General features: G+C 36.5%; 2 protein-coding genes across 3 annotated transcripts in view; one reads left to right on the forward strand and one right to left on the reverse strand.

Annotated features, from left to right (window-relative positions):
* The window catches only part of PREPL (prolyl endopeptidase like), a 30085-nt gene extending 17456 nt beyond the window's left edge, over positions 1-12629 (forward strand). Inside the window, exons 9-15 of one of the 2 annotated variants that reach the window (XR_015749167.1) lie at positions 1153-1356; positions 2050-2225; positions 4624-4840; positions 6739-6888; positions 8142-8249; positions 11002-11084; positions 12383-12629. Coding sequence is in view for 1 of the 2 variants with exons in the window: in XM_087962840.1 (XP_087818966.1) it covers positions 1153-1356; positions 2050-2225; positions 4624-4840; positions 6739-6888; positions 8117-8249; positions 11002-11084; positions 12383-12439 (1020 nt within the window). In the remaining variant the exon portion in view is untranslated. Of the gene's footprint in view, positions 1-1152; positions 1357-2049; positions 2226-4623; positions 4841-6738; positions 6889-8116; positions 8250-11001; positions 11085-12382 lie in introns of both variants that reach the window. The other variant, XM_087962840.1, reaches the window with a different exon arrangement.
* Positions 12630-13239: 610 nt separating this feature from the next.
* Positions 13240-26129, reverse strand: part of SLC3A1 (solute carrier family 3 member 1) — a 33115-nt gene continuing 20225 nt past the window's right edge. Inside the window, exons 5-10 of the mRNA XM_026683511.2 lie at positions 25162-25281; positions 24138-24262; positions 21215-21410; positions 19533-19679; positions 14687-14803; positions 13240-13991 (exon numbers count right to left, since the gene is read on the reverse strand). Of these exons, the coding sequence (XP_026539296.2) occupies positions 13551-13991; positions 14687-14803; positions 19533-19679; positions 21215-21410; positions 24138-24262; positions 25162-25281 (1146 nt within the window). The 3' untranslated portion in view covers positions 13240-13550. The remainder of the gene's footprint in view (positions 13992-14686; positions 14804-19532; positions 19680-21214; positions 21411-24137; positions 24263-25161; positions 25282-26129) is intronic.

The following is a 26129-nucleotide window of genomic DNA, read 5'->3' on the forward strand; positions in this document are numbered from 1 at the left end:
TTATAAAAAATTTACACATTAAATTGTAGAAGTTTTGCATACAATTATAGACAAATCATGAATAAAAACCATTTTAATTAACAAAGAATTTTGATAACATCTGGATCAGTTAAAATCCATTATATTTCTTTGTCTAGAGCATCAACTTACGTAGCCAGGTTTTCTATAACTTTAAAAATCAAAGGGCTCTTTTGAAAACATAGGTTAATTCCTGCCTTACTGTTTTGTTATCTGCAAATATTTTAAATTTCACTTAGCATGATTGCAATAAGATGGTAAGCTTATACACTCTCTACTTTGCTAATTGTAGCAGTCAAGTTAAATATAGTGCCCATTTTATAAGGGTTTTTTACACTTTTTAGATTGATCCTCTTCAGGTTTTAATCAATTATACAGAGTGCAGTTTTTCTGTGTAAAGCTTTTTGACTCTGACTGCCTCAATTTCCAAAAGCCTTTATCAACCCAGTAACCAGAACTTCTTAAAAGAAAGTAAGCAGTGGGTAAGAGACCCTGCTGCTCTCAGAGAATGAATCTTGATTCCTTTCATTTCTAGGAGTGTTAAGTCTTAAAACATAATAGCCCTGAGTTTCCGAATGTAGCTGTGCCAAAAAAATAATTTTGTTCTTCACAATGGCTAACGCTGGGAATAGAGTCAGAGGCAAGGATTGTAAGTGGCTGAGCACCCCAAAGCCAATGCAAGACCTCAGGGCAATAACAGACAGTGACTTGGCTGGGTTTCAAGTTGGATAGAGTGAAAGAACAGACAGAGGGGCAGAAAGAAAGATTTTTAAAACTTTTCTGATAACAGAAGAGTGCAAGGAGAAATCTTGTAAGAGATAAATCATGCATTTTAATTATGTGTTTTAGTGACATTGCCTAATATTTTGCCACCTGTGCTTATTTCAAAATACATTTCTTTCCATTTTCATTATTTATTGTCATTAATCAGCTTTTGGGGAAAATAATTAAATTGTTGTGCTTATTATAGTGAGGTCCTGCTACCAATCCAGCTTTTTTACTGGGGCAAATGAAGCACCTCTTAGCCAGTAAGAAATTCAAATTCTATTATCAGACTGGAAACTACAGTGTATAGTTCAACAGGAAAAGAAATCAAAAGACTGGGGAATATTAATAATTTCTGTTGTTTTCTAGCTACCTGCTTGGGCCTGTTCACTAGAATTGGAACCTAATTCTGACTATACTGCCAACACTTGCTATTTTTGGCTCATGTCTCCTCTTCAGTCTCCAGTTCGTTTTGCATATTCATTGATGGAAAAGAGCCTTATTGAATTTACTGAGCAAGAAGTACCAATTACAGCAAATTGCAAAACTGTACGTCTAGAAGCTAAGAGCAAGGTAAGCTCTTGTCTTCTTAGCCTCTTGTAAACAGGACTTGGAAAGAATTTTTTTTTTAAAAAAAATCCCTAATCGGTAAAGCTATTGCTGTTTCTCTGCTGTCTGAAGGGTTGACATTTCTTTTTGTAAGATCTACATTTAAGAAACACGAAGGCAAAGTTGTTATGCTTTTTCCTAATAAGCCTGGCTTGAAATGAAGTGGTCTTATTTTCCTTGCTGTCAGGAGAAAAATCAAGTGTTAACATAAAACATACAAATGTTAATCTATATGATAATAATCTCACAGGTGAGGCACAAGTTTTCATGAAATAATGGTGCAACCTGTTGTATTTTTCAGTCATATAGCAGAGAACTCCTAACAGACATTTAAGTTTTTATGTTTGTTGCTACATTCAGTGTGAAGTATGTAAAGATGTTCAGATCACAATGCAGAAGGTGCAGGAGGAATGGGCTGTTTTCATGTTTTATATACTTCTCATGAGTTGTATTTAATGAGCTTTATGCTCTATATTGGTAAACAAATCCTGAAGCAACCCCAACTTTCTTTTTTATTTTCTGAGAGTTTTGTACAAAATGTCAAAGAATGCTAGGATAAATAAAACATGTTAAATACACAGATTGAACTTTTCTTTTGATTTTATAATTTGCAAATTCCTAAATACGCTTTGTTCTGAAATGTTCCCTCATTTGCAGGATGAAACTTGGGTACCAATTACAGTTTTTTATAAAAACCATTCTACATCGCTGAACAAGATGCCACTTCTGGTTCATGTATATGGAGCTTATGGAATAGATTTAAACATGACATTTAAAGCAGAGAATCTAATGTTAATCAAGGATGGGTGGATATTAGCTTTTTGTCATGTTAGGTAAATCTGTAATATTATAAAACTTTTTTGCTTGTTCTTAATATTTCATTGTTAATATGTTTGTGCCTGATGCTTTTACTGCTTAAAGTTTTAGCTCTCTCCTTCAGCCACAACACGTTTATTCCATTCACAATTTTTTCCATAAATAACTGTTTTTGCCTGTGTTGCCAGTTACTTGTAATATACATTATTGCTGATAATTATTTGCTAATAATGTTACGTTCTTTGTATTAATTCTAACTTCATCACAACACAGCTTAGTTCTATGGTTTAGTACCATGTTTAAAAGTTTTGGGATATTTGTCATTCAATTCTTTGCATAAATCTTTAATTTCTAAGAAATAATCTAACGTACATTCACAGGAATAATTTATATTCAGCTAAGCACAGAAATTGTAAATTAATATGTTTGCTATCCTTTAAATGCTATTTAAATACAATAGTATAACAAGTAAATTCTATTTTTACCTACTCTACTTTTTACTGAGGAAAATTATACTGTCCCTGTAGTTAGTACCCCATAGTAAACTTTCAGCTATTTTGCATGATTCTAAATGATTCAACTGAAAGAGAATAAAGCCAAAGCAAATGTTATCCACATGTATTTTAAAATTTAAAAACTACATAATGTTTTACCAAAACATTTTCATATTAGCATGCTTAGAATATTTCAGAATGCCTAATTCTTATTCAGTTTAAAAGAAATACTAGAATGTAATAATTTAAATGTATTAAAATAAGATTATCTATGCCCTTTCCTAAAACAGTACTTTGAAATTTAAATAGTTTATTTAAATAAAATTATGCATGTGTTTTTAAAATAATGAATTTATTCCATTCCTTTAATCACTTCTATTCAAATGCTTCTAGTGATTTACTCTTTTATAACTGATCATGTATATCCCCAAAAATATATCAGCACCTATATCAGCATCCAGCTTGGAAAAACCCCAAAACATGATCTGTTAATATTGCAATCACAAAGTTATGTATAGAAAACCCAATAAGCATAAAAAAATTGCACTGAGAAAAAGGGGGAAAGCTGAATAGAATTCCAACTGGCACATTTACATCTCTGGTTCTACTTAATATCTAATAGTTGTTCATGTTTTTCATGCTCTCTTGAGTTTGTGCATTACTTAAACAATGGCAACCAGCCTGCCGTCCACTTGTATACTGCACAAACCAGAAAGAGGGCTGAGAAAATACCTACAAACCGGTGGTATTCTACCGGTTCAGCCGGTTCAGGCAAACCGGTAGTAAAAAATGTTACTATTTGGCCGAACCGGAAGTAAAAAAACAGCTACTGGTTTGGCTGAACCGGCATTTCTTTTTTTTTTTTTTCCCCTCCCAACCATCAGCTGTTTCGATGATCAGCTGTGCCGGGATCCCCCTCGCTGTCTTATTGCTTCGCCCGGGAGGCTTCCCTGAGGCCCAGGAGGCCAAAAAAAGGGAGCGTGGTGGTGGTGGGGGTTGCTGCAAAAAAAGCCACACCCACCCAGTCACATGACCATGCTCACCTAGCCACACCTGCCTAGCCATGCCCACAGAACTGGTAGTAAAAATATTTGCATCCCACCCCTGCTGCAAACTCCTCACATCCCGGACATAAGCTATTTCAATTTCTTCCCTCAGGATCCCACTATGGGGTATGCATACCAAAACAACTAGACACATGTCATCGCTCTGCTAAACACCTAACTCCCACCACACTGTCTTATGCCTAAAAATATTTATCCGTGTAGTAGGGCTGAATTGCTGTTACCTTTCTCATCTTCTCATCTTTCCTACTACCTTCTCCTATTGGTATCTTATGATATATCACTTGTTGTTTCTATCTTATGATTTATTATTGTATCGTATGATTTATGATCTACGACTTATCACTTCGTTGTTTATATGTACACTGAGAGCTTATGCACCGGAGACAAATTCCTGGTGAGTCCAGTCACACTTGGCCAATACAGAATATTCTGTTCAATAAAGAATATTCTACTTGCTTAGTACACTTCTTTCTGTAATTTGTTTATCAAAAAAAGGAGCAGTATGATGAGTTGGTTTGCAAGAATGTATGTTCTCCACCATCAGCAATATGTTGAGAATCGCAAGATCCATGGCTTTTTTGGTACTGATACCAAGGGACATCATTTCTTATCCAAGAGGAAAATCAAAAACAGTTATTGTGTTGTCCTTCATTTGCAGAAACAAAGAGTGACCGGTGCCACATTCAAGCCAACCTGATTATTATTTCTTTAGTTTAATGTTTATACAATATTAACCCTTAAAACAGGCATTTCTGATCAAATCATATATGTATTTAATATTCTTGGATAAATATTAAGATGGGAATAAAATGTCTCAGGTTTTTTGTTGTTATTACTCTTATTTTAATTGCCAGGGGTGGAGGAGAATTGGGCTTGACATGGCATAAAGATGGTTGTATGATGAAGAAACACAATGGTATCCAAGACCTTCAGGCCTGCATCAAGTTGTTGCATGAACTTGGATATTCTCAGCCTATGCAAACAGCCTTAATGAGCATGAGTGCTGGAGGAGTTCTTGCAGGTGCCCTCTGCAATATTGCACCTCATCTTATCAGAGCTGTGGCTTTACAGGTAAGATAACTAGTATTTGATTTAAGACCGCTATATTGCTTTTTCCAAAAACTTTTTTCGATAAACTATTGCCCATCCACAGCAAAGTATAAATCCTAGTGATAACAGAACAATTTCTGATATCGGGACTAACTTTAAGAATGTCTCTTCTGTGGTTTTAAATGACAGATCAGCCATACCAAGGTCGAGGAACACTCAAGTACATGTGTCTAATGCTGTTTAAAATTTAACTTGAATTTTATCTGAAAAGTAATTGGAAATCTGCAGGTTGTTCATTATAGACATAATATTGTATCAAAATATCCATTATAATATAGTGGTCTAGTCTTTTCCAATCTAGATGCTGTTATTATTATTACTACTACTACTATTATTACTGTTACTATTATTGTTTGTCGCACAGTCAGCTGAATGTTCAGACTGGGTTTGGCATTTTTATCTCTCTATCGAGTCCTTTCCAAGGACCTGGGATAGGCAGATGTGGATGTTTGATGGTATTACAGATATAGTCTGTATGGATGCCTTACTCAGAACAGGATGGAAGCTATTCCGAGAAAAGCCACCTTTTTGCAATTGACTGATGGTGAATTTGTCAATGCTTGATGGTGTTCAAGTGATGCTCCAGTTGTTTTGGGGTTGTACCCAAGGCACCTATTACTATTGGGACAAACTATTTCAGACAAACAGAAGTACTTAAAGTGATGATGTAACAAAGTGTCAGGCTTTGGTGATTAGGATTTGGTTGTAAATCACAGTCCCTGAAATTATATATTTTAATTAGTCTGCCATTTTCAGATTTGGTTAAAGTATATCAGCCATGGTGTGACTGAGCTTGATAAAAATGTTGTTTACTAGAATCAAAACATCATACAATTGATTACTGTCTATCAGTGTGAAGTTATACATTATATATTTGCATGTGTGCGAACACACACATATAGTATATGAAACAAAACAAAGTTTAGGTTTTGCCTTCTAGTAGTATCCTATGCGTGTTTGGCTCAGTAGGTAACAAGATGGATTGCATTAGCTTTCTTCTGAAGCTAATACTTTCTATATAATCTATTACAATTGCCCATTTCTTTCATGGTTATATCCAGAAAAAGGACCAGCTTGACATTTGACATTGACAGGTTTGACATTCTCTATCACCTACTGAGGCTCTTGCCATTATGAAGTGGTGGCCTGCTAAACCATCTGCCCCTGCTGTTTGCCTCCTCTTGTTTCATTCTATTAAGCCCTGAGCAATTTGGCAATGATAAGGAGCAAACTGGGCATGGAAGTAACAGGAAGACAAATCATTAGCAGAAATAGTGAAGGAAGTTGTCCAAGAGCCCTTAACCTCTAGAATTGGCAGTATTGTGCTTAACCAGATTTTTCAAGGAGAAAATAGCTCCTTCAAATTTGAGGAAATAAAGAATCAGAGTGGCAAATTACAATACTAAAGGATCAAGCTGATAGAAGAAGTGTAGCAATGCCGGTCTAGAATTGGCAGAATCATCTGTAGTTGAATCAGTTCTTGAATCAGCACAATTGAACATTACTGTAAGTCAGGAATAAAAGTAAATTTGTATATCTGCAATAACCAAATATGGTTTGTTTAATTTTCGCTTATCAGGTATTCTGTACACACTATGTTCTTAAGTTTAGCATATTATGCAGATGTTTTACTCATGGTTAAACACTTTGGCTTAGCATGATACATCACTCTAGTCTTTATGTATGATTAAAGAAGTTGCATTTTTTCTTATATCTTTAACCACTAATATTTCAAAGTTTTACTTTTAACTTCTCACAAAATTAAATATACTAAAAAAAACCACCAGGCTAATCTCTGGTATATGCTTCATTCATGTAAAACCTATATAAGAAAAAAAATGTTTTTATTTTCTTTATAGGCACCTTTTCTGGATATTTTAAATACAATGCTGGACCCTTATCTCCCCTTAACTATTGAGGAACAAGAGGAATGGGGAGATCCAGTGGGAGATCAGTCCTGCAAAGAATATATTAAAAGTTATTGTCCATACCAAAATATTAAACCACAGGTAGTATTGCATTTTGTGCTGATTAAATATTATTGTGTTGTACATAACTAAAACCTTAAATTTAGAGAATTGTTTAGACAATTTAATGAAATCCACTTAAAATGAAGAGAAACTAAAAGTAAGCATAATGAAGCATGTAACTTATACTTCTAAAAAGCAGATTTCAATAAGCAATAATAAGTAGGATTCAATGGCAGGAGTAACTAATGGGAAAGTAACTCAGTTGGGGTGGAAGGTCTTAAAAGGAGAAGATACTAAAGGCACAGTTACAAACAGTTTCAGTGGCGGGGAGACGGAAATGGAGGAGAGAAGAAGCCAATGTAGGCGATTAAAAACATCAGTTATGGATCTTCCACTCTTCAGTATTTTGATTAATTATTTATATGAAGAGGAAAGGTAGTCAAGTTTGCCAATGATACAGAATTAGGCAGAATACCCAAAACCCTAAAAAAATAGAAACAAAATTCTACATAGTCTGGAGAGATCTGAGAGACATGCAGAATTTAATCAATAAATTAAATGACAGAATAAAATTTAATAGAAACAAATGGAAAATTTATCACTCATAAAAAAGAAATGACTTGTATAGGTGACAGGTACAGGATAGCTGGTTTGGTAATCCTATCTGGATCACTATCGCCCAAGTGTGATGGCCTATACTGCTCCAGTCAAGACTACAATCTAATCAATAGGAATAGAGATGACAATGCAGACAAAACTGATAGAAGGGGATTTAAGGGGGGTGCATAACTCTTAAGTAAACAGGTTACTTTCCCATATCAATTGTGAATAGGTGTGGCTGCACCATAAGGTTAACACTGTCTTGCTTTTCCCTCAGATAACCGACTTGCTTGGTTATCTATTTCCAAATGAGGAAACAGTAGCTTCAGTAGCAGGTAGGACAGAGTTAAAATCAGAGCCAAAGTTTTAATTTCAATTTCTTTCTAGTCTCAGATATAAAGAGTTTATGGAGGACTTTCAACAGAAGACAAGTGCAACTGTTTATCAAGTCAGAGATTAGATCTTCTCAAAATTGTCAGCTAAGGCTACGGTCTGGATAGACTTTTCACCCATATAATTAACTCTGTTTAATGCTTTTTTTCTGCTGACATGGTAAAGCAATTTCCACCAAGTTAAAAATTAATGCCTGCACAGATTGGTATCAATAATTCCATCCTGCTAATTCAGACATTTCCTTTCCTGCTCTCGCTTTTTTTTTTCTTTTTAGAATTACCCTTCTCTTTTTATCACAGTTTCTGAAAAGGATCAACGAGTTCCCGTGGTAGGATTGTTAAAATACATCAATAAACTTAGAAAAGCTGTACAAGATCATGCCGAAAGCAACAATTCAGATGATAAAGGTAGCACTAAGAATTTCTAGATCACATTGGGGGTATGGTTAATGAAACAATTGCAAATGTTTGCCCAATCCACCGGAAAGAAGCATATGGAAGTAGTCATGATAAGTATGTTTTCCATAAAACTGAGAGTGCAATTTAGGAGCAAGAACAAAACTTCAGCATTGTTCCCTTCATTCAAAACTTGGAAAAAATGTATTGGCCTCCTAGCAGATAATTTGGGTTAAGAAATCAGATTAATTTTAGCAAACCTTTCATGGAATGGAGCAAAGAAGGATTACAAATATTCATATTTATCATATTTATCATATTCACATATATAAATATGATAAATATTCATATTTATCAAATTAGGATCGTGATGCTGAGTTAGACCAATTAGTGTTTTATGTAAGTGGCCCTTGTTTTTAGATTGAACTTTTCAGCTTATTTCATCCTTTTGGAACAGGGATTGCATGTATACATACATATCCTGATATGTTGACATATATTGATTATATTGGAAAATATAGTATGTGTTACATGCAATAAATTAACATTTATTACAACAAAATATAGCAGTTGTAACATCCAGAAATTAATCTGCTTACAGAGGAAATTATTCACAAATAGATAAAGTAATCAAATTATTAATTTTAAATATTTGTCTCAATATTTGAACAGTTTTTCAGTATTAAAGCAAATATCCCATTTAATCATTCATGTAGTTTGCAAATATACTTAGCATTCCATTGCTTTTCCCAGACTGATATGCAATTTTAATTCAAAATTGAAAAATAGATATAAACAGATAGATATAGATATAGAACTATTACCTCTATTAATCCCTCAACTAATATCTGACTTCGAATGATTCATCAAGAAAATTGTGTATCTTGTATGTGCATCTGTTCAAAAAGAGGAGAGAATTTGTAGCCAGCATATAGTAACCATTAGTATGTGCTCGTGATTATGCTCCAATACTGGAAGTTTTTAAGAAGAGATTGGATAGCATTTGTCTGAAGTGGTGTAGGGTTTCCTGCCTAAGCAGGGGGTTGGACTAGAAGACCTCCAAGGTCCCTTCCAGCTCTGTTATTATATTCTAATTGTAAATGATATGTTTCCACATATGAAACGCTTGAGAATTATTGTAAAAGTAATATTAAAAAATAACTAACTGGAACATATTTCTGTTCAGAAATAAACACCAATCACATTCTTTCCAAGATGAGTATACACAGCAAAATAATTTAAATTATACAAAAAGTTTGTGCGATATTAAAATAGGAGTACAGGTATAAAAGATGTTTTCCTCCTGAATTTTGTTCATGTAATATGGGAACACTGCAGCAGCTTCAACTTCAGTTGATGGTTATAAATCCTTTGTTCAGTGCCTTCATAATTTTGAATGGTTAATAAACAAACATTCAAAGGACTACCTGCAGTAGTTATTGATAAACCTATCCTCTAAATCAGCAGTTGCCAACTGATGGGCCGCGGCCCACTAGTGGGCTGTGAGAAAATTTTGGTGGGCCGCAGAGAAATCTCATCCCCAGAGCACCCCTCCTCAAAGCAATTAATCCAGGCTGCACAGGAACACAAGGCTGCGCAGCCCACATGGTCTGTGGGAACCCTCCCCGCCCACTCACTCCTTACCCGGTAAACTTGCCTGCTAAATTGCTATTTTTCCTTTTTCTGACCATCATCTGTTCTGCTGTGCTGGGAGATTTAGATTAGTTAGGAAGCAGGAAATGGTTGGATTTCTGCTTTTAAGCGCAGCCGAATCTCCCTTAGAACTGAAGGTTCTATTATTCAGTGCAGATTCCCGGCAAGCAAATTTGAGAGACTAAGCTAGCCGATGGCAGGTAGATCACTGAATGATTCTGTGAGCAACTCAATCTGCCTGCCTGCTTTGCCTGATTTTGGGTAAAAGTTGCTCTTTTTTATTAAAAAAAATAATCAATATTTACATACATGGTGTGTTGTGTGTTAATTTTGTGAGTTTGCTTGCAAGCAAATTTTATGTGACAGACTGAGCTAGCCAATGGCAGATAGATAGATCTCTGAATGAATCTGTGATTCTGTGAGCAACTCAATCTGCCTGCCTGCTTTGTCTGATTTTGGGTAAAAGTTGCTCTTTTTATGTAAAAAATTCAATATTTATATAAATATTTATAATATTTACATACAAGCCATGCCCAGCCAGTCACATGACCACCAAGCCACACCCACAAATTAGACCACCCCCATAGAACCAATTAGTGGTCCTGGGATTTAAAATTATGAGTTTGGTGGTCCCTGAGGTCCAAAAGCTTGGCAATTCCTGCTCTAAATCACATTTTTGGCCCCCCAAAATATCTGAAATTCTCTTCTGTTGTGAAAATGAATTGGAATACACAGGTAGAGGGCACTAGTAAATTATTTCCTGCATACCATCAGTCAGTAAATGTTCAAAGAGCTTTCGAAGAATATCCAGAGGTGCTTTTCAAAAGACGACCAGAGTTTCTTGGGTTTTTTCTTTGAAAATGTTTCACTTCTAATCCAAGAAGCTTCTTCAGTTCTGAAGAAGGATAAAAAGGGAAGCATTTTTAAAGAAAAAAACAAGAAAAATCGGTTGCCTTTTGACAACCATGATCTGGATGGTTGAGAATCTCCCTAGACACAGAGAAAAATACTTTTCTATCCACGTTACCAATGTGTGTGGTTATTTATGTTTCAGAATAGCATCTTTCCTATCCTATTAATGTAGATTGCATTTGATATATTTTGGTTTCAGGAGCTCAGATGCCTAATATTGTCTTAGATGTTCAACCAGGAGGCAGCCACTGTTCCCCAATGTATGAAGATTCTTTAAAACAGGTAGAGATATCCTTTACAATGGATAGAGTCACAGATTAATATTATAACCTATGAAGATAATTGTTAATCGTATAGAGGATGTATAGCTCTTTTTTATAAACAGGAACTCTTTCTAGTCATGGAGAAAGGATTCTAGGTTTCACTGATAAAAAAAATTATCTTATCACAACCCACTAAGTGAAATACATGAATACTTTTCAAATAAACATTGTTTGGAAAATATTACTCTGAATCTAGTGTTGCCAAATTAGTGCTAGTAGCACTAATCATTATCAGGAGACGGGTTGGGCAGCTGGGATGGAGGAGGAAAGATGCTCAGAGATTAGGCCCATTCATCTTCCTTCTCATTAAACTGTGGGTTGGCTAAGTCATTTTAACTTAGAGATGCTGCATGAGATTCAGGCTCTTGGATCATATTAGAGGGACCAAGGACGATCCTCCCACTAATCGGTTGGTAGTAACAATATACCAGGGCTTCTCTATCAGGAATATCAGGTATATCAGGATTGTGCTTTGTACTTTATGTAGTGTAAAATCCAGAATCTGTCATTATGGATAGAAAGCATTATGGATAGCTTCTGCATATAAAAACTTCACATTCAGTAGAAAAATTACACTGTTGAAAAGGAACTGCAATGGTCTATGTTGATTTCTCCCCTACATCAGTCTTCTTTCTTTTCTGAAAAATCTATTGAGGTGGTTGATAGAATATCTAGAACAGCAAGGGAAATAATGCTAGGAAATTATATCCAAACTATGACTTACAATCTTTTATAGATTTCAGTATGTCAAAAACACAACTTATGTAAATAACGCATCCTTTTTTTTTTCTTGTTGTGTTTAAATATTTTTAAAGAGTAGATGTAAACTTTTTTGCCCGCTATAAAAGACACACATGCTCACATGAAAGTACTTCAACCACAGGCTATGATCGAAAGAAGCAAAGCCATTTTGAAAGCATTTTGTGACACCAGCTTCTGCGTTGGCTGCTGTTGTTCTGGTCACAAGCTGTGTTATACTTGACAGTAATGCTCAATTCACAGAAAGCTTTCCTGATATCAGTGAAAAGCCCATTACAGTAGCTGCCATTTTCTAAAGAGAATTCGGCAGGAAGAACTCTGATTACTCTTCAGACTGCAGACAAACCCCCATGATTATCCCCAGCGTTACAGGAGCACGAACAGCACTTCAAGGAGACCATCGATTGGGGTGGAAAGAGCTGCCGAAAATACATCTCTAAAAGTGTGCAAAAAGTTATGAGTACAGTGTTCTGTACTAACCATTTTTAATTGTTTTAGGTTGCAACACAACTAGCATTTCTATACAGTGAACTTGGACTTGACAAGCAGGAATGAAGCCCAGGCTGGAACTTTTGTCCTTTTTGCAAAGGAGAGGAAAATGATTTGGCTAAATATTCAGAATTACCTGCCCATGTGATTTCTCTAGAACTTTTAAATTATTTTGGAAACTAAATTTATCCTATGTTTTCCTGAAGAAAAGGCAAGACAATTTTGTTAACCTCAATAAAATTATTGTTTGTTTGAACTTGTCTTCCTTTCCTGATATTGAAATATATGCAAATGGATCATAAGCAATAAGCAGAAAGCAGAAAATACAACCCAATTAAGGGTTTAAAAATCAGCCGTTAAAACTGATCAATTTAAAACAATGCTTAAAATTATTTTCATCATTTACCCAAAAAACAGACAGCGAAGGCTAAGTTCTTTTTAGGAAACTTACTCTAAAATCTATGATAAACAACTGAAAAAAGCCTTTTCTCCACTATTGAGTGAAATACAAGGAAATATTATCTATACTAGAATAGGGCTTGCAGAGAGAAGAAATAAAAACTATCCTTGATCTTATTGCTCTTTGATTTAAAGATCAAATACACACCATGAAATGAACCTGGAAAGAAGCTGACAAGTGCAGGATTGAACTGGTATGTTCCAGTGCTCTCGATTCTTCAAGAATCCTAGCACCTGCAGTCTGGGCCAGTCCAAGTTTGCAGATTGTCCTGAAAGTCAAGTTTATCTAGAGCATATTATAAAATCCAATGTAGTATGAATATTATATGAGAATTTATTTTTCTTATTTTAAAGTTTAAATTTACCATCATATCTTTATCCCCTCGCTAGATAAGAAAGTAAGTATATGGTACATATTTAATAGAAAAAACCAATTGCACAAAATGAGAATTGGAGGAACTATGAAAGCCATTTGGAATGGTTCTCAAAAGGCTTACAATTAATAGGAAAGTAATTTTACAAGCAACAATTTTAGCTAAGTACAATAAATAGTACATTGTAACTACTAGAGAGAGCTAATTTTTGCACTTCTTAGATAATTCTAATTCTCCCATTAGAATAGATCAAGCCTATAGAAATCTATGAATCAGCTGGCATATCTTTGGTAAAGAAGTAACATATAATCATCAACTAATGGGTTTAGATTAAATAATGGCATTTAACAGTACATGTAAAGTAAATTAAAGACACTGGAATAGCATGCCTTTTCTGCAATGAAGCACTTCTCTTTGAAATTGTCCATCGTATGGAATGGTTTGCTTGTTCTATATTCCAATATAAGTCCTTCACCTTTTTGTGTTTCAATTGCTTTCATGTTTACAACTTTCCCGGTATTACTAAAAATAGTGCTTAGCTTTATACTAGCTTCTGAAGAAATGCCAGGAACCAAAGATTGTAGATTTGTTACAGTTCCTACTCCAAAATTTAGAACCATCATAAACACTTGATCCAACCCATCAAGTTCTCTTACATAAACAAAGACATTGGTATCGTTCCATATATAACATGTCCATCCCCTGTGAATGGGAAGCTCACTGGATCGAAGGGAATTGAGTTCTCGGTATAAGTTGAGTGTGGAATTTGGGTGATTTTGTTGAATCTGAAATAAAGGAAAATCATTACTTGGCAATTTATTAAATCCTGAAACCTTATTCATTTATCCTATTTATAAACTTCACTGGGTTTTGGGCAGGGTTGTGTGGTGGTAAACTATAATCAAACATATGGTGTAATTTGACTATAGGTAGTCCTCAATTTACAACAGTTCCTTTAGTGAGCTTTCGAAGTTACAATAGCATTGAAAAAAGTGACTTCTGACCATTTTTCACGCTTATGACCATTGCAGCATCCCCATGGTCCTGTGATTTACTTTCAGATGTTTGACAACTGGTTCATATTCATGATGGTTGCAGTGTCCTGGGATCATGTGATCCCCTCACTTAACATATTTCTCACTTAGCAACATAAATTCTGGGCTAAATTGTGGTCCTAAGTTGAGTTGGGGACTATCTGTATACCTTTCCTGTCCTGTATTTTAATAAACTTTCTACTTTAGAATATAAATTACTTTGGAACACACACTTTTTTGTACCACTGAAAGACATCCTACAGTGGGATAATGCATTGATTTTTTTTTTTTTAAAAAAAATCCTCCCTACTTTATCTTCTGCTAATTCTCCCCTAAAGTTCCTATATTAATTTTTTTAAACTATACTGTACTGCATTTAAGACATCAGACTATTTTAATTTTTAATGACAAACAAATATATGTAGGTGTTCATATTTTATACTCACTTTCACATTTACATTTTTATAGTCAGGATTTACTGCTATCCACGTAGAACTGCCCTCACTAAAGCCAGCATGAAGGCTCTCATCCCATTGCATTGGACCTTTTTCTAGAAAAAGTGACTAAAAAAGAGAAGGAGCTATTCAGTACTAAATTGAATTTGCATTTATTCATTGTGTGCATTTACATCTGTATAGTTGTATATCAAAGGAGGTTACATTAAAACAATATAAAACGGGGTAGGTAGGAGAGCCAGCAGCAAAGACTGCCACCATCTGCACTGGAAAACCTCAAGAGAAATATTGTTTGGAGCCATCTAGGACACATTGTCTTGCCCAAATAGGTATGATAAAGAACACGGTTACAAAACCCACGGCTGTCACATTTTGACCTTGGTTCCTGCAGTGGTCTCCATACCTCTAGAGATTGAGATGTATTGTGCCTCAAGGAGAGGTAATTCCCATCAAGGAGCAACTAGTCCCTGCAGTTGCCCTGGGAGGGTTTCCTAAGAGTGAGGCAGGCAGTTAGAAGTCCCAACCAGGACCATTTGGGTTGTGAGATTCCCTAGGAGGGAGACACTGAGAGTCAAGGTTCAGGTGCCTCTTAGTTGTCTTTTGCATAGTGGTTAGGAAACTGAAGGTGTGAGGAAGTGTTGAAGGAGGTAAGAAGGAGAGTCCCTGCACATCTATATAGCTGACCTTATAAACATTATGACAATTATACTTTGTGGATGTGGTACATTTTGGGGAGGGAGATGTATCTTGGTGGAAGCAACATCATGTTTGTGACAGGTTGAGAGAAATGTGGCAGTAAGCATTGAGTTACCTATTCCAGAGGAAAGTAAAACTTGTGCCAGTTTCCCCAGGTTTTGCCAACCAAATTATTGGTGACCTTATCCTTACTTGTTGATATAAATGTTAAGTCTCTAATAAGACAGGATTCATCCATGATTTACCTCTGATATGAAAACTATTATGGGGAAGTAATGACAGAAACAAGATGACAACCTTGACAATAGGAAGAGCTGATGAATGGATTGGCTTCTTGGAACTTAACTTTGGATCAGGGAGATGCCTAGGATCACCCACAAGTTTGCTGTCTCAGTCCATCCGTAAAGAAATTATAAAATAATGGATGATCATCAGGCAAAATTCTTCAGGTTCAGCATCTTCAAATGGACACTGGGTTCATCTACCTCTTCCCTTAACTACTTTGGGAAGTTGCTTGTTATTGATTTTTGGATGCGTAGAATCTTCTGAAGGACAAATTTTAATTTGCTGGGAAAGTTTCTACTCTTAGTGAAAGACATTTCATGCAAATATAAGGATTAAAAAGAAAAACAATATTTGGAAAACAACAACAGATAAACTAGAATGTTGATTTTGGAAAGTTAAAGGCTAAATTAAAGGGCTAGAACTCCAAAGAATATTTTTGTGGGATGCTTAAAATTTTATAGAAGATTTTGAAATTAACTGTAAGAAACCTAAGTTTCACATTCTTCACCAATCCATTCCAAGGCTGAAGCTGTTTCTGGCTCATCTAATGGTTCAGTGAGGAAAATGGAGAGCAGTGGTTGCATTTTGTGGAAGCACTTTGGCACAAGGTGGCATTGATTTCAGCATCTTAGGAACAAGAATCCTTCATAGAAATTTAGGACTGAGAATTCCAGATGAATGGCAGCAATGGGAGAAGAACAAGTTGGTAGTTTTGTAGGAGAATATTTTATAGGAGAACAGCAGCCATCTTGGCAGTTTTCTCCATAGGATCCGGAGCTAGGTTCTCAGGACTGATATGTGTGGATTCCATTGTGGTTGCTGGGAACCAAAGAGAGAAGTTCTGTACTGCAAGGATTTTTGCAATATGATAAGATTGAACAAGGTTAGTCAATTATCCTGATATCAATTGGAAAACTAATTCCGCACCAAGTGAGAAATCAAATAAGTTCTTAACCAACCTAGCTGACAACTTTGTTGTCCAAAAGGTAGAGGGTGAAACTAGAGGGACAGCCATACTGGACTTAATTCTTACAAACAGAGAAGAAGTGATAAAGGGAGTTGAAACTTCAGGAACTTTGGGTGAGAGTGACCATGTCATACTAGAATTCAACATAACACAAACACAAACAACAGAACATAATGACACCAGAGTCTTGGATTTTAAAAGAGCTGATTTCAAAAAACTCAGAGAGAATTTGGGAAAGATTCCATGGATGAAAATCCAAAAGGGGAAAACAACTCAAGAATCTTGGGAAACTCTAAAAAGTATGATCATAGAAGCCCAAACCAGCACAATACCACTGAGAAAGAAAAACAAGAAATCCAAGAAGAAACCAGCATGGCTGCACAAAGATCTCTCTGGCAAATTGAAAGAAAAAAAGGACAAGTACAAAAAATGGAAAGAAGGACATACAACTAAGGCAGAATATCAGCAGATAGCCTGTAAATATCTGCTGAATATATATCTGAATATCTGCAAAGACAAAGTCAGGATAGCAAAAGCTCAGAACGAACAAAGACTTGCAACAAAAGTCAAAGATAATTAAGAAAAAGTTTCTTCCAACATATAAATAACAAGAAAAAAATCAAGCAAACAGTCGGTCCACTAAAGAGAGAAGATGGCAAGGAAGTTACAGGCAACAGAGAGAAAGCAGAACTGCTTAACTCATTTTTTGCATCCGTCTTAACGCAAAAAGAAACTATAGCTCAACCCAGCAAAAACATAACTGTAAAAGACAGACCAGAAATAAAAGTTAAAATAAGCAACAAAAAAAAAAAATAGTAAGAGAACACCTGTCTGATCTTGATGAAAACAAATCACCGGGACCTGATGGATTACATCCCAGAGTTTTAAAGGAGATGGCAGAGGTCATCTCAGAACCACTGCACCATATCTTTCAAAAATCCTGGAGCACCAGGGAACTACCAGAGGACTGGAAAAGAGCTGATGTGGTTCCCATCTTCAAAAAAGGGAAAAAAACAGACCAGGAAACTATACACCAATCAGCCTAACATCAATACCCGGGAAGATACTGGAAAAGATAATAAAAAAACAGATCTGCCAACATCTAGAAACAAGTAAAGCAATAAAAAACAGTCAGCACGGGTTTGTTAAAAACAGATCATGCCAAACCAATCTTATTTCATTCTTCAACACAGTGACTAAATTAGCAGACCAGCAAAATACTGTGGACATAATATATTTAGATTTCAGCAAGGCATTTGACAAAATAGACCACAACCTACTTAGTAAGCTAGAAAAAAGTGGAATAGATAGCACCACCACTAGATGGACTTGCAACTGGCTGGCAAACCGTACTCAATGAGTAGTCCTTAATGGGTCTAAGTCTACATGGAGGGAAGTAAGCAGTGGGGTGCCACAAGGTTCCGTCTTAGGCCCAGTACTCTTCAATATCTTCATTAACGACTTAGATGAGGGAATAGAAGGGGAACTTACCAAATTTGCAGATGTTACTAAGCTGGCAGGAATAGCTAACACCCAAGAAGATAGGCTCAAGATCCAGATGGATCTTGACAGACTAGAACACTGGGCTGTATCTAACAAAATGAAATTCAGTGTAGAGAAAAGTAAAGTCCTACACTTAGGCAAGAAAAACCAAAAGTACACATATAGACTGGGTGAAACCAGGCTCAATAGCAGTAACTGTGAGAGGGATCTTAGAGTCTTAGTGGACAACCAGCTAAATATGAGCCAGCAGTGTGCAGCAGCAGCCAAAAAAGCTAATGCAATCCTAAGTTGTATTAACAGAGGGATACAATCAAGATCAAGGGAAGTACTAATACCACTCTATAAAGCCTTAGTAAGACCACACCTAGAGTACTGCATCCAGTTTTGGTCACTACATTATAAAAAAGATGTTGAGACTCTAGAAAAAGTACAGAGAAGAGCAACCAGGATGATTAGGGGACTGGAGGCTAAAACATACAACGAACGGTTGCAGGAACTGGGCTTGGCTAGTCTAGTAAAGAGAAGGACCAGGGGAGACATGATAGAGGTCTTCCAATATTTGAGGAGCTGCCACAGGGAGGAAGGGGTCAAGCTATTTTCTAAACCGCCTGAAGGCCAGATAAGGAATAATGGATGAAAACTGAACAAGGAGAGATTTAACCTGGAAATAAGGAGAAACTTTCTGACAGTGAGAACAATCAACCAGTAGAACAGCTTGCCCTCGGAAGTTGTGGGAGCGCCATCACTTGAGACTTTCAAGAAGAGATTGGACTGCCATTTGTCAGAAATGGTGTAGGGTCTCCCGCTTGGGTGGGGGGTTGGACTAGATGACTTACAAGGTCCCTTCCAACTCTGATTATCTGTTAAATTTGTTAAATCTGTTGTGTACCAACTTTGGGAACTGACACGGGGAAGGGTTCTATCTGCCAGATGTGAGATTCTCCTTGCAGTTCAGATGAGACCAGGATGCAGGGAGGAGGGGAGGACTGGAATAGAATGAAGTGGGGTTTGGTAGTGTAGATGACATGGGATGAAGGCTCTGCTCAGGCCCAGGTTCTGAATGATTTACAGAAGAAATATAACCTGGTTGGCGGCTTTTTTATCCTTCAGGTTGAAGTGGGAGAGTGCTGGGGGGAGGCAATTGGTGAATGGAAGAAAGTGTGGGCATTTCAGTGGTGACACGGGGAGTAATTATGGTAGATGGGCAGCGGCCTTGGTGTTTGAGACAAATCCTATAATAGCCAACCACGTTAGCTGTTGATCATGAAGGAAAAAGTCCTGGACATCTGAAGGGCAGAAGACTGAGGAAAGGCCCTTTTCATTACTAGATTTTATCTCCTCTATAACAAGCTTCTCAAGAGACTAAAAAATTGAATTTTAACTCACACTTCCAGAAGTTGCGTCTTCCATCCCTATTTCTTCACCATAATAACTTACAGGTGTTCCAGGAAGGGTTAAAAGAAGCATGTTTATGACATTTATATATTCTTTTCCAATCCGAGAGGATATTCTAGCCGTGTTGGAATCTCCAACCTAAAATTAAATAAGCCATTGTTTCATTCCTAGTATACAAAGCTTGTATTATTTATGGAAATTCAAATTATACAAACTATTCATGCAGCAGGTTTAGAATTCATTATCATTTGATGGGCTAAAATTGGCTAGGACCAGCAGTCCCCAATCTCTGCAGCTTGGCAGCCCAGTGGAGGGGAAGAGAGGGGAACTGGGCTATGTAAGCAACAGGTCATCACATATGTGTGCACACAGATCTACCTGTGCAGTTCTACTTGCACAGCCTGGTTGTGAATAGGCCATGGCCTGGTAATGGGCCACAGCCAAGGAGTTGGGGACCCCTGTGCTAAACCACAAGTACAACCATTAGCAGATCTATGTCACCTTCTTTTTCTACCATTACATTGGTTTTTTAAAATATTATTATTATTGTAATTAATAGACAACAACAAAACCATACATTTAGAAGCCTTTCGAGCACAATTCCATCATTGTATTTTTAAGAAAGCAGAGAATAATGCCTTACAATATATGTTTTTTGTAAAATATTTCCACAAGGAACCAATCCAGTAAAATTGAAGTAGACTGTATCTTGCTCTTTCTTATCTAAGTTTGTAGCTAATATTGGAATTTTCTGATTTCCAAGAAAGTTTGCATTCTTATAAAAATGATCTGCATGATAAAGTACTTAATAGTTACATTCTCTATGAAAAAAATTATGTTATATTTATATTAAAGTGTTGCTGTGACAAAGGCATTTTTGTTTCCGAATGGTACAATTCACTATGGCCAACTCACTGCAGGATAACTCACTGCGAGACAATTCAACAATTCATTTTAAGTGTTTAAAATAATTTAAAAATAATTTTATTTTTTGTCATTCACATTTAATGTTGTCCCTCCTTTTTCATCCTTCCTTTAACGATTCTATTCCAGGATCTCTCTTGTCCCGCAGCAAGTTGTTCTGCTGCAAGTTGACTGTGCCGAGTTGTCCAAGACCCCTCTTGGCCATGAGATTTTACTCAATGAGGTTTGGGCCAGTTATTGTCTCTCAGATCACCCTCCTTTACACAGCTGCTTTGGGAATAAAATTACGGAAGATTCTTCTTCCTCATTCACCATATGGAGATCCCACAATTATACAAACAATAAATCTGCAACAACCTGGTTTTTTTATAGCTTTCCTCTGAAAGGGCTTTTGGTTTATATGTAGTAGGGCATAAATTGGCTCAAAATTACTAAGAAGAAAAGTCAGATGACCCTGAATTATCAAAGCTACAAACTACATGCAACCAGTTATTATGACTAAACTGTCTCATTATATTACACAAAGGCATAACAAGCAAAGAAAGACTGTCTTACACAATATATGTATGGAATATATGATCCCAAACAAATGCTATCCCAAAAATTGTTAGGCGCAACTCTTGGCATCTCCCCCAAATTCTTGCTGTTGAATTGTAGATTTAATGTGATAGAGGCATTGACATGTAATTTGTACATGGGAAAGTGTATCCAGTGCGCACTTTCAAAAATCCTCAAAACCAAAAACTTACCATCCAATTTGGCCATTTTCCTTGTGGCATATTCTTCATCCACAAAGCTATACTTTCAGAAATATCATTTCCTGAAACTGATTTCAGGTTCTTGAGGTAGAAATTTACAGGAAAATCAGCTTCTTGAATAAAGGATGTCCCATAATACATCATAGCTTCCTCAATGTTATTCTCAATGGCTTCTGTAGCCATAAATCTGCAAAGGAGGAGAGTTTGTGTTCTTATGAAAAGGTGATAAAGTACTTAAATAGTAACACCCTCTATGCCAAAACGATTCCCTGAGTACTGATATAATGGCTGAAGTATTGCTCTGACAGACGCACCATGTAAGATGGTGTAAGGTGTAAGATAGTATAAATAGATGAGAAACATTTAAAGGACATTATACAGTGCATGAGAAAAGCCCAATATAATGTTAGTTGAGAAACCCCAGGAATGGCATGAACAGAAAGCTTTGATTTTACGGTAAGACTGCATTCAAGACAAATTTGTTCGTCCTTTCCTGTTATTTTTTTTTCTTTTTACACATTATCTGTTAGATAATGAAGTTATGGACAAAACTGACTTATTGTTCAATATCTATACATTATTTATTCAATGTTACAGACTTCCAATCATATATAAAATAATAACCTGGGTGCTGGTAGGATAATTTTCATTGAATATTTTCTTACTATATCCCTGCTGTGTGTAGGGATAAAAGCCTTACATACTATTTTTAAAGACCTTCCAGTCCAAATAAGCTGATTTTCTGTGATTTGAAGGTGAGGCTGGGAGTGGTGTAAAGTTGAACTGCTCCCTTCCCTTTCTCCTAGAACAGAATCCTTTGGCTTTCAAGCGAGTCTTAAAATACCTCCTCTCCTTCTGAGAAAATAATAGCTTTTCTAAATCAGAATGTTTCTATACTGAAAAACTGTGATTCTTTACTCAGAAGCTGTCGTTTATGACACCTGAACATTTTTGAAGAGAAAATAATTTCGGAGAACTTCAGTGAACGTACTTCAATCAGGCACCAACTTTGAGGACAAAGAATGGCCCCCATGCCCAGTCACAGAAACCGCAAAGCCTTTTTTCAAAAGGCAACTGGACTTTCTTGTTTTTTTTTCATTTCTCATCCAAGAAGTTCCTTCTGATTGAATGGTGGGGAATGGAAGAATTTATATTCTTTGCAGTCATCTGGTCATTAGCACTCTGAAGGCTGATTGTTAACTGCTAAAGACGAGATGACTGGAAATCCTTCCGTTCCCCACCATTCAATCAGAACTGAAGAAGTTCCTTGGATGAGAAGCTAAACTTTTTCAAGGAAAAAAACAACCAAGGAAGTCCAGGTGCCTTTTGAAAAGCACCTTTGGGACAGTCATGACCTGGATGATAGAGAATCTTCACAGACAGTCAGAGGAAGCAGACAGGACAGCAGCTGCTGCCAGCCGATGTGATGCTGGGTGAAGATCCTGGCAGAAAGCATGTCACCAATGTTGTCACAAATGATGAGCCACATGCCTGTCCCTGCCAGCCCTTTTCCTCCAGCATCAGGCCAAAAGCAGCTGCCATCACTACCTTAATTGCCTTTGGTTCTAACTTCTGAATAAGCACAGGAGGCTTCTTAAGAATTTAGCTTAACTAACACCAAAAAGGAAACAGTTTGGGCAAGTAGCTAAGTTCCCTAAAGAGACAGAACCCTTAAGTAGAGAACAAAAATCAAATATTTTAACATATTTGTTTTCTTTTTTGTTGCTTTTTGTACTGGAAAAAAACATGGCATCCATCGATTATCCTGCTAAAACATGTGTTCTTATTGAATGTGAATTGAAGCTAAAATGAATATCAGCAATGATTTTTGACCTGGCAAAAGTTAAAAATCGGGTAGAACAGTGGTGGGATTCAAATTTTTTTACTACCGGTTCTGTGGGTGTGGCTTGGTGGGTGTGGCAGGGGAAAGATACTGTGAAATCTCTGGTCAGAGGTGGTATTTGCCAGTTCTCTGAACTACTCAAAATTTCCACTACCAGTTCTCCAGAACTGGTCAGAACCTGCTGAATACCACCTCTGGGGTAGAATGAGACTTTGAATGGTAATAAAACATGTTATAAAAATAAATAATGAGATACTAAGTTCAACAGGCATGACCAGGTGGCTGAATATTTATTCATTTAAATGTGTTTTCCTTTCAAAGAAGGTATAATAGGTGTATATTATAGGATTTGAAATAATTGATATATATATATCAAATATATATATTTGCTGGGTAGGCAGCAAATATGTCACTTAGATTACAATGTAAGCTCTGCTGAAATCAAAGTTTAAAATATCAAATGCTGCTGAGACTATAGAATTTGCTTCCTACAACTTTTGACACACAGACATTTTTGGACTCTAGTTCCCAGTAGCTCCAGTGGGCATGGTAATAGTCAAGAGTGTATGGGAGATGTACTCCAATGCCTGAAAGGCCAAAATTACCAAACAAGAAACAACCCAGCCCACTTTCTTTTGTTTCCCCAGCACTGCACTTTGCTACTAACATTATCAAGCTATTTGATGGCTATGAAAACTGATTTTCCCACAGTCAACAGCAAACAGCCTGATGCAGGTCTGGCCATTGCCCAAATACAGAGCAGATGGAGACTGTCCCTTCCAACAGAGGGAGGTTTTCTGCTCCGTAACACAAACCAGACCGGAGAGTGGCAGGCAAATTTGAATACCACTTGCAGTATAAATAGAACTCATATTTGATATAGAGCAGTCACTGGTATTCTGTTTTGTTTCTTAGCTTTTCTATAAGAAACAGAAATTCTCACATACTTGTGTGGCTGCTTGTCTGTTCAGTTTGCTTGGGGGGAGATTTCACACTTGGGAACATTACAGTTTTGAATAATGCAAGATAAATAAAGTCACACTAATAGATAAAAAAAATGAATAAGGTTACCTGTATCTACCAGGTTCACTGCTGAACTTATTCATGGTGTGCCGAAAACTGCGGACTATATCATGCAAGCCGACTTGGGTCGTGGTGTAATCATGATACAGTTCAGCATAAGCCGTGATGTTTTCCTGACAAAACAGTGGGATATTGTAATTATTCCTCTTTCAGTTTTAATAGTCTTAAAGAAGACTATTAAAATATTGTATTATATTATTAAATATTAAAATATTGTATTATATTATTAAATATTGTATTATATTAATATAATATTGTAGTTTCTTCCCCAAACCCCAAAAACTTTAACCTTAGACTGTCTACTATTGACCTCACCCCTTTCCTAAGAGGTCTGTAGGGGCGTGCATAAGCGCACCAACGTGCCTACCGTCCCTGTCCTATTGTTTCTCTATTCTTTTATTTTTCTTATATGTACCCATTTCATGTATTCACAACTATGTATACACTTATACTTATTATCTTGTAAACAATTGGCAAATCAAATAAATAAATAAAAATAAATAAATAAATAAATAAATAAATAAGTGCTCACAAGGTAGATTTGGCACATACCCCACACTTTTTTTTTTTTTTTCAATTCCCAAAGCTCAGAGAGTCTTATATTATGAGCACTTTTAAAACTGAAAGCCCAAATAGACAAATCACTATCAGGGCCACTTGTCTTTTACAGCAGGTTCAGGGAGCATGGGGGGGGGGCAATGGGGCTATTGGGGGGGGGGCTGGTAGGCCAAATTATGTGCACGGCAGTGAGGGATTTTGGGCAGATCAGTGGGGGGTCCAATTGCCTTTTGAAAAAAAACCACCTTTGAGACCATCATGACCTGGATGACAGAGTTGATGATTTGCACATTTGTTCCCCCAAACACATTCCAGTCACTCTTAATATATTGCAAGTCACTGTATTACATTGACAAAAACCTAACAACTGATAAAGAATTATATGGCACCCAGCAAATTCAAGACAATCTAAGTATATATTCCTTATAGAAAGACAAAGCTGAAAAGCTGTTACCGGTGGGAGACTTTTATTCACTTGTGGCTCATCCCTCAGGTGTGTTGCTTCTAAGAGGAATTTAACGGTACTGATGCTAAATCCATCAACTCCTTTGCCAAGCCAAAACTGAATAATATCCTAAATAAAAAGCAAAAGAAGAATTCGTGGTTTTGCTTATTTCCACATTGTCATGCTTGCAACAAGGAAATAATCTCATTCTGTTCTAAACATCCAATGTTGCCATTTTTAGCTTTCTTTCATTTGTGTTCTCGTTCTTTTCTTAGATTTAGAGAACAACCCTCAGTGCTTCTTGGCACATTTTGTACAACATTCTGTATTGGCCACTGTGCTGAGCTGAGACTTAAGAACATCTATTTCACAGGCTTTTTGTCTGCATTTTGAGCCAGTACTGATTCTTGGCAACTTCCTGGACAAGCTTGCGCAGTTTTCATGACAAAATTTTCTTTTTCCTAGGGATGCCTTTTTCCTAGGGATTAGAGAAAGTGATTGGCCTAAAGTCACCCAGCTGGCTTCATGTCTAAGGCAGGACTGGAACTCCCAGTCTCCAAATGGCCTTTAAGTCCTATGCCAAAATGGCTTTTATTTCACTCATTGGTCCTTTCTGATTTTAAACTCTATTCTACTAGAAAAGTACATGTGAAACTAGCTTTCCTGGAGTACACTACTTTAGGTTTCAGGGAAGCAGTTTCTGCTTTTGGAAAATTAGCATCAAAACAGACTCTTTGTAATAGAGAGAGCCCATAAATAATACCTCTGTTTGAATCAACAGCCTTGCTAAATTGGGCCTAGGCCCATCATAGCCCATCATTTTTTTTTCTCCCAATGACCAACAAGATGCTTCAGGGTTAATTGCAAGCAGGAGATGGAGACATACCTGTCTCTCATCATTGTTCCTCTACACTGGTATATAGAGACATGCTCTTCCACCCTGAAAGCAATCATTTCTTTTTCCAAACTCATGCGGC

The sequence above is a fragment of the Notechis scutatus genome, chromosome 1 (genome assembly GCF_049901735.1).
Source record: "Notechis scutatus isolate UNSWTSFEM ecotype Mainland chromosome 1, rNotScu1.2, whole genome shotgun sequence".
Classification (NCBI taxonomy): Eukaryota; Metazoa; Chordata; class Lepidosauria; order Squamata; family Elapidae; genus Notechis; species Notechis scutatus.